Genomic DNA, 9,527 nt, shown 5'->3' with positions numbered 1-9,527 from the left:
TCGGGTGAACTGAATCCCTAAAAGAGAAATGACAGTGATTCTAAGCAGTGGTGTGTTTGTTATTATTACTGTGTTACTATGGTCAGTTATGATTACCATTCCCTCTGCTTGCATGGCCAGGTCCTCATATATGTAGCCATTGCATATGAATTATTTTGCATTTCTAAACCGCTCAGGTGGTGGAAATAACAGGGTTATGGACAAAGGGAGGGTCCAGGGTGGTCAGGAGGGCAGATCGAGGACTGGTACTGTAGGAGGATTTAAAAACAAACCACCTGCTTATTTTCTCTCCCAGCTGATTTAAATATAATTTTTTATTTCTCTTTCAATTTGATTTTTTTTTATCTGTGTAACTTTACGTTGATTCATTTGCTGTTTCTCTCGCTCGCTCAATCTCATTCTCTCTCTCTTTATGATGATGTATGGCAACAGTGGAAGAGGAGAGAACACTCCCAGGTTAGGGGGAGAGAGGAGGAGGGGGGAGAGAGGAGGGAGGAGAGAGGGGGGAGAGAGGAGGGGGGAGAGAGGAGGGGGAGAGAGGAGGAGGGAGAGAGGAGGAGGAGAGAGGAGGAGGGGGAGAGAGGAGGAGGAGAGAGGAGGGGGAGAGAGGAGGGGGAGAGGAGGGGGGAGAGAGGAGGAGGAGAGAGGAGGGGGAGAGAGGAGGAGGGAGAGAGGAGGGGAGAGAGGAGGGGGAGAGAGGAGAAGGGGGGAGAGAGGAGGAGGAGAGAGGAGGGGGAGAGAGGAGGGGAGAGAGGAGGGGGAGAGAGGAGGGGGAGAGAGGAGGAGGGGGGAGAGAGGAGGAGGGGGAGAGGAGGGGAGAGAGGAGGAGGGGGAGAGAGGAGGGGGAGAGGAAGGGCGAGAGGAGAGGGGGAGAGAGGAGGGGGAGAGGAAGGGAGAGAGGAGGGGGGGAGAAGGGAGAGAGGAGAGGGGGAGAGAGGAGGAGGGGGAGAGGAAGGGAGAGAGGAGAGGGGGAGAGAGGAGGGGAGGGGGAGGAGAGGGGAGAGAAGAAAAAACTTTTCCCAAACACAGTGTGTCTAAACTCTGGTGTCCAAACACCCAACACTTCACACAGGAGCAACAGATCAATAGACACCCCACCCAGACCAGCGAGACACCCTCCCAGATCTGCAGGACTCCCCCTGGACCTACACATAGAGGACCCACGCCAAGAGGAATTACATCCAGACCACAGTACACCCAGACACATCCACACCCCCACCCCAACCAATCAACACCCCCACGTCAACCATGCCCACACCCATTTAGGCCCCCTCAGATCAGACCTATGCCACTCCTGCCCACCCCATGCACCCCACCCCGCAAAGAGGGCCTCAACATGGAAGCCACACATACGCCCAGGTAGTGAGCGGGCAAACAGTCCCAACCCCCACTCTCACACTCGCCCAAGCCAATGGCATGTACCAGATGCTCAGCAGGCTCTGCTCACACTTACTGGCCTGAGGCCAAACCACGACCAACAACATTGGACACTCTATGGAACAAAAGCCTTCACTATATTATCCTGGAATATCCAAGGCCTGAGGTCATCTGCCTTTGGCCTAAAGAGCAGAAACCCGGACTTCACCAAAGAAATCGGTAATACAGACATTGTCATCCTGCAAGAAACCTGGTATAGAGGAGACGGACCCACTGGTTGCCCTCTAGGTTACAGAGAGCTGGTAGTCCCATCCACCAAACTACCAGGTGTGAAACAGGGAAGGGACTCAGGGGGTATGCTAATTTGGTATAGAGCAGACCTAACTCACTCCATTAAATTAATCAAAACAGGAACATTCTACATTTGGCTAGAAATTCAAAAGGAAATTATCCTAACAGAGAAAAATGTCCTCCTGTGTGCTACCTATATCCCCCCACTAGAATCCCCATATTTTAATGAAGACAGCTTCTCCATCCTGGAGGGGGAAATCAATCATTTCCAGGCCCAGGGACATGTACCAGTCTGTGGAGACCTAAATGCCAGAACCGGACAAGAACCTGACACCCTCAGCACACAGGGGGACTAACACCTGCCTGGAGGTGACAGCATTCCCTCCCACATATGAATCCTAGGCACAACTATGACAACATAACCAACAAAAACGGGTCACAACTCCTGCAGCTCTGTCGCACGCTGGGTATGTACATAGTCAACAGTAGGCTTCGAGGGGACTCCTATGGTAGGTACACCTATAGCTCATCTCTTGGCAGTAGTACTGTAGACTACTTTATCACTGACCTCAACCCAGAGTCTCTCAGAGCATTCACAGTCAGCCCACTGACACCCCTATCAGACCACAGCAAAATCACAGTCTACTTAAACAGAGCAATACTCAATCATGAGGCATCAAAGCCAAAGGAACTGAGTAACATTAAGAAATGCTATAGATGGAAGGAATGCAGTTTGGAAACCTACCAAAAAACAATTAGGCAACAACAAATTCAATCCCTATTAGACAATTTCCTGGGTAAAACGTTCCACTGTAATAGTGAAGGTGTAAACTTGGCAGTAGAAAATCTTAACAGTATATTTGACCTCTCAGCTTCCCTATCAAATCTAAAAATCTCAAATAGAAAACCGAAGAAAATTAACAATAATTGACAAATGGTTTGATGAAGAATGCAAAAATCTAAGAAAGAAATTGAGAAACCTGTCCAACCAAAAACATAGAGAGTCTACGCCTTCACTATGGTGAATCACTAAAACAATACAGAAATACACTACGGAAAAAGAAGGAACAGCATGTCAGAAATCAGCTCAATGCAATTGAAGAATCCATAGACTCTAACCACTTCTGGGAAAATTGGAAAACACTAAACAAACAACAACACAAAGAATTATCTATCCAAAATGGAGATGTATGGGTAAACCACTTCTCCAATCTTTTTGGCTCTATAACAAAGAATAAAGAGCAAAAACATATACATGATCAAATACAGATCTTAGAATCAACTATTAAAGACTACCAGAACCCACTGGATTCTCCAATTACATTGAATGAGTTACAGGACAAAATAAAAACCCTCTAACCCAAAAAGGCCTTTGGTGTTGATGGTATCCTCAATGAACTGATCAAATATACAGACAACAAATTCCAATTGGCTATACTAAAACTCTTTAACATCATACTTAGCTCTGGCATCTTCCCCAATATTTGGAACCAAGGACTGATCACCCCAATCCACCAAAGTGGAGACAAATTTGACCCCAATAACTACCGTGGAATATGTGTCAACAGTAACCTTGGGAAAATCCTCTGCATTATTATTAACAGCAGGCTCGTACATTTCCTCAATGAAAACAATGTACTGAGCAAATGTCAAATTGGCTTTTTACCAAATTACCGTACAAGAGACCATGTATTCACCCTGCACACCCTAATTGACAGCCAAACAAACCAAAACAAAGGCAAAGTCTTCTCATGCTTTGTTGATTTCAAAAAAGCCTTCGACTCAATTTGGCATGAGGGCCTGCTATACAAATTGATGGAAAGTGGTGTTGGGGGTAAAACATACGACATTATAAAATCCATGTACACAAACAACAAGTGTGCGGTTAAAATTGTCAAAAAACACACACATTTCTTCACACGGGGTCGTGGGGTTAAACAGGGATGCAGCTTAAGCCCCACCCTCTTCAACATATATATCAACGAATTGGCGCGGGCACTAGAAAAGTCTGCAGCACCCGGCCTCCCCCTGCTAGAATCCGAAGTCAAATGTCTGCTGTTTGCTGATGATCTGGTGCTTCTGTCACCAACCAAGGAGGGCCTACAGCAGCACCTAGATCTTATGCACAGATTCTGTCAGACCTGGGCCCTGACAGTAAATCTCAGTAAGACCAAAATAATGGTGTTCCAAAAAAAGGTCCAGTCACCAGGACCACAAATACAAGTTCCATCTAGACACTGTTGCCCGAGAGCACACCAAAAACTATACATACCTTGGCCTAAACATCAGCGCCACAGGTAACTTCCACAAAGCTGTGAACGATCTGAGAGACAAGGCAAGAAGGGCATTCTATGCCATCAAAAGAAACATAAATTTCAACATACCAATTAGGATTTGGCTAAAAATACTTGAATCGGTCATAGAGCCCATTGCCCTTTATGGTTGTGAGGTCTGGGGTCCGCTCACCAACCAAGACTTCACAAAATGGGACAAACACCAAATTGAGACTCTGCACGCAGAATTCTGCAAAAAATATCCTCCGTGTACAATGTAGAACACCAAATAATGCATGCAGAGCAGAATTAGGCCGATACCCACTAATTATCAAAATCCAGAAAAGAGCCGTTAAATTCTACAACCACCTAAAAGGAAGCGATTCACAAACCTTCCATAACAAAGCCATCACCTACAGAGAGATGAACCTGGAGAAGAGTCCCCTAAGCAAGCTGGTCCTGGGGCTCTGTTCATAAACACAAACACACCCTACAGAGCCCCAGGACAACAGCACAATTAGACCCAACCAAATCATGAGAAAACAAAAAGATAATTACTTGACACATTGGAAAGAATTAACAAAAAAACTGAGCAAACTAGACTGCTATTTGGCCCTAAACAGAGAGTACACAGCGGCAGAATACCTGACCACTGTGACTGACCCAAAATTAAGGAAAGCTTTAACTATGTACAGACTCAGTGAGCATAGCCTTGCTATTGAGAAAGGCCGCCGTAGGCAGACATGGCTCTCAAGAGAAGACAGGCTATGTGCACACTGCCCACAAAATGAGGTGGAAACTGAGCTGCACTTCCTAACCTCCTGCCCAATGTATGACCATATTATAGAGACATAATTTCCCTCAGATTACACAGATCCACAAAGAATTCGAAAACAAATCCAATTTTGAAAAACTCCCATATCTACTGGGTGAAATTCCACACTGTGCCATCACAGCAGCAAGATTTGTGACCTGTTGCCACGAGAAAAGGGCTACCAGTGAAGAACAAACACCATTGTAAATACAACCCATATTTATGCTTATTTATTTTATCTTGTGTCCTTTAACCATTTGTACATTGTTAAAACACTGTATATATATAATATGACATTTGTAATGTCTTTACTGTTTTGAAACTTCTGTATGTGTAATGTTTACTGTTAATTTTTGTTGTTTTTCTCTCTATATATTCACTTTGTATGGGGGAGAGTGGGGGAGGGGGGGAGGAAGGGAGAGAGGGGGGGGAAGGGAGAGAGGAGGGGGAGAGGGAGGGGGAGAGGAGAGGAGGGGGAGGGAGAGAGGAGGGGGGGAGGGAGAGAGGAGGGGGAAGGGAGAGGAGGGGGAGGAGGAGAGAGGAGGGGGAGAGGAAGGGGAAGAGGAGGGGGGTGGGAGAGAGGAGGGGGTGGGAGAGGAGAGGAGGGGGAGGGAGAGGGGGAAGGGGGAGAGGAGGGGGGGTGACATTGTGTGTACTCTGTATATAATCAGATGTGGATATTATGTTGGATACATGTAAATAGACATGAATTTGAACTGTAACAGTGAGTGGGTGTTAGTCTGTAATGGCTGCTGTTCTTCTGTCATTTCCTCTTCCATTAAAACCTGTCCTGACCTGTCCTGACATGTCCTGACCTGTCCTGACCTGTCCTGACTCTCTGTGACCTCTTTCCATTGTGACAGATGAGTGTGGAGAGTGATGACATGAGAAGCACACGCACACGCTCCAAGGGAATCAGAGGTGAGTTCAGCTCTCATGCCACAGGGAGGCCTGACTATGAGGAGAGAGATTTTCTCCAATGGCCATAATGAACACTTAATGATATTTCTAAAAACAAGCTCTTATTTTTGAATGCCCCAATCAATTCCCTCGAGCAGCCAACAGCTTATAGTATTGTTGATCATAGACTATGATTCTTCTTCTTTTTTAAAGACAATTAAGTCGCCTGAACGAAAAGCAGTATTTTTAACTGATGTAGGTCGTTTTTATTTTAATTATAATAACTTAACTGCAACAATTAATGCTGAAGTCTGCATGTAATTGTATATTTCTTCTGATCAGCGCAGAGCAATTTGACTGATCTAGGTGTCCTTGGGTGTGTGTGTGTGTGTGTGTGTGTGTGTGTGTGTGTGTGTGTGTGTGTGTGTGTGTGTGTGTGTGTGTGTGTGTACTGTATGTCTGTGTGTGTGTTCTGTTTGTTGTTGCCTGTGTGTGTAGGTCGTTAATTTTTCTCCCGATAATTAATGTATATTTCTGTATATTTCTATTTATTTCTGTATATGTTTTGTATTTTTGTATTTTGTTTTTTTCAAATGTCTGTATATTTCTGGTTATTTCTGTGAAGATCCTCCAGGGATTCTTATGCATTTGTGATTTATTGATTGTAACTAGTTCCTTCTGCAGTGCAGCTTTCAGCTGGTTCATCTTTGCTCGTCTCTTATTGGTTCTCTAGTTCCCACCGAGCTCATTGGACAAGAGCTGAGGTAAGCGCTGTACAATACTGCATCCTGTTTGTACGTTGTTTGTCTGTCTAGTGTGTATCTCGCTAAACGGAAACGTTATACTCTAGTCTTGTTTTGTCATACTGCACATTTCAGCCATACAGACTGCTTGTCACATGACGAGAATGATCATAACGCCCATAGTAACTTCGTGGTTTTACTTCCTGGTCCAAGTTGAACCCTTTTAATATACTGCGGTTAAACAGAAACCTCCTTCTTCTTGTCCTTCTCCTCCTCTTCCTCGTCCTCCCCCCATGAGCATAACCTGCATGGTACTGAGTTCATCATCTACTGAACCTCATCAGTCATGACCCAAACAACCATTCCCTGGGGAGCATGTCTATAAGAGTAGAGATGAGAAAACCGACCTTTAAGAGGAGAAGAGAGGAGAGAACTCGTCTACTGAACATCATCAGTCATGACCAACATCGTCTCCTCTCCCAAAATAATAATTTGTCACACTTCACCCTTAAGCATTGATCAGGTCTCTGCTGCACTCCAAAACCCCCTTGAGGTGCTGTAGAGGCTCCTATCTCGTTTAAAAATGCAAATACAGCATTCTAATAAGTAATAATAACCTGTAGACTGTGAGGGCAACCTGTAGACTGTGAGGGCCACCTGTAGACTGTGAGGGCAACCTGTAGACTGTGAGGGCCACCTGTAGACTGTGAGGGCAACCTGTAGACTGTGAGGGCCACCTGTAGACCGTGAGGGCCACCTGTAGACTGTGAGGGCAACCTGTAGACTGTGAGGGCCACCTGTAGACTGTGAGGGCCACCTGTAGACTGTGAGGGCCACCTGTAGACTGTGAGGGCCACCTGTAGACTGTGAGGGCCACCTGTAGACTGTGAGGGCCACCTGTAGACTGTTAGGGCCATCTGTAGACTGTGAGGGCCATCTGTAGACTGTGAGGGCACCTATAGATGACTCCTGAGAGAGGGGAAATTAAGAAACGCCTGGCGTGATCTCTATCACATGAAATTGGATTTGCCAGCTTGATGGATGACACATTTGTTCTTGGTTACTACCACTTGTATTTCTCGTGTGTGTGTGTGTGTGTGTGTGTGTGCGAGTGTGCGTGTGAGTGTGTGTGTGTGCGCGTGAGTGTGTGTGTGTGTGTGTGCGTGTGCGTGCGTGCGTGCATGTGTGTGAGTGTTTGTGTGTTATATTTATTATTTTTACTACACTTTTTATTATTTTCTTTCACCTGTTATATTATCATCAATTCTCCAAGGGACAAAATGTGTAAAATGTGAAAACGTGTCTCTGACTCCATTCACCTGCCCCACCCCTGGATGCTCTGGCCACATCAGTGGGAGATATTCACAACACAGAAGGTAGGGCAGCCAACCCCCACCTACCCCCTCTGCCCCCAGCCCTCCTGGGTCTCAGAACAACCCCCACCCCCACCTACACCCTCAGCCCCCAGCCCACCTGGGTCTCAGAACAACCCCCACCTACCCCCTCAGCCCCCAGCCCTCCTGAGTCTCAGAACAACCCCCACCTACACCCTCAGCCCCCAGCCCTCCTGAGTCTCAGAACAACCCCCACCTACCCCCTCAGCCCTCCTGGGTCTCAGAACAACCCCCACCTACCCCCTCAGCCCTCAGTCCTCCTGGGTCTCAGAACAACCCCCACCTACCCCCTCAGCCCTCAGTCCTCCTGGGTCTCAGAACAACCCCCACCTACCCCCTCAGCCCTCCTGGGTCTCAGAACAACCCCCACCTACCCCCTCAGCCCTCCTGGGTCTCAGAACAACCCCACCTACCCCCTCAACCCTCCTGGGTCTCAGAACAACCCCACCTACCCCCCTCAGCCCTCCTGGGTCTCAGAACAACCCCCACCTACCCCCTCAGCCCTCCTGGGTCTCAGAACAACCCCCACCTACCCCCTCAACCCTCCTGGGTCTCAGAACAACCCCCACCTACCCCTCAGCCCTCCTGGGTCTCAGAACAACCCCCACCTACCCCCTCAGCCCTCCTGGGTCTCAGAACAACCCTAATATGTCCCTGTCTGACACACTGTTCTACGCCGCTCCCTCTGTCTTACCAAGAAGACCCCTGTAGACCTGGGGCCACTCCCTCTGTCTTACCAAGAAGACCCCTGTAGACCTGGGGCCACTCCCTCTATCTTACCAAGAAGACCCCTGTAGACCTGGGGCCACTCCCTCTATCTTACCAAGAAGACCCTGTAGACCTGGGGCCACTCCCTCTGTCTTACCAAGAAGACCCCTGTAGACCTGGGGCCACTCCCTCTGTCTTACCAAGAAGACCCCTGTAGACCTGGGGCCACTCCCTCTGTCTTACCAAGAAGACCCCTGTAGACCTGGGGCCACTCCCTCTGTCTTACCAAGAAGACCCCTGTAGACCTGGGGCCACTCCCTCTATCTTACCAAGAAGACCCCTGTAGACCTGGGGCCACTCCCTCTGTCTTACCAAGAAGACCCCTGTAGACCTGGGGCCACTCCCTCTATCTTACCAAGAAGACCCCTGTAGACCTGGGGCCACTCCCTCTGTCTTACCAAGAAGACCCCTGTAGACCTGGGGCCGCTCGCTGCGTCGTGACTCCAGCTTATTGGAAAGATATTACAAATTACATTTATTTACATGTGTATCATTCAAGAACCAATTTCCAGATGAACCGTGTTTATAGATTCCCTCCACTCCCTCTGTTTTCTAGGCTTTATTGAATTTGATCCTCCACTGCCTCTCGTTGTATGTTCATTAAAGTTCCAGTCAGTTGGCTGTGATTGGTTGTAATGTAAGAGCGAGAACAGATCTTTCCTCCAGGCATAGTGCAGTACACTCAGCATCCCTCCATTATTCATCTCAGATCTCCATGGCATTTTAACTCATTGATAGGCATGTTTGTATTATTGTTTGGTTTGTTTTTGTTTTGTTTAGTTATGCTTTGAGTTTCTACCTCTCCATAAGCTATGTTTGATGCTCATGACTGAAGATGCACCCCTCGGGGTTCTCTTCCCCTCTCTCCCTCTCTTCCCAATGTCCCCTTCTCCCTCTCCCCCTCCCTTCCCAAACACCTCTCTCTCCCCAACACCCCTCCCCCTCTCTCCCTCTCTCCCTCTCCCCC

General features: G+C 47.5%; 1 protein-coding gene across 1 annotated transcript in view; it reads left to right on the top strand.

Moving 5' to 3' along the window:
* Positions 1 to 5,618: 5,618 nt before the first annotated feature.
* The window catches only part of myt1b (myelin transcription factor 1b), a 33,272-nt gene continuing 29,363 nt past the window's right edge, over positions 5,619 to 9,527 (top strand). The window contains exons 1-3 of the mRNA XM_065021103.1: positions 5,619 to 5,676; positions 6,389 to 6,419; positions 7,718 to 7,774. Coding sequence (XP_064877175.1) covers positions 5,619 to 5,676; positions 6,389 to 6,419; positions 7,718 to 7,774 — 146 coding nt within the window. The remainder of the gene's footprint in view (positions 5,677 to 6,388; positions 6,420 to 7,717; positions 7,775 to 9,527) is intronic.

This window comes from Oncorhynchus nerka, linkage group LG7 (assembly GCF_034236695.1).
Source record: "Oncorhynchus nerka isolate Pitt River linkage group LG7, Oner_Uvic_2.0, whole genome shotgun sequence".
Lineage (NCBI taxonomy): Eukaryota > Metazoa > Chordata > Actinopteri > Salmoniformes > Salmonidae > Oncorhynchus > Oncorhynchus nerka.
This window is presented reverse-complemented; position numbering and strand designations above follow the sequence as displayed.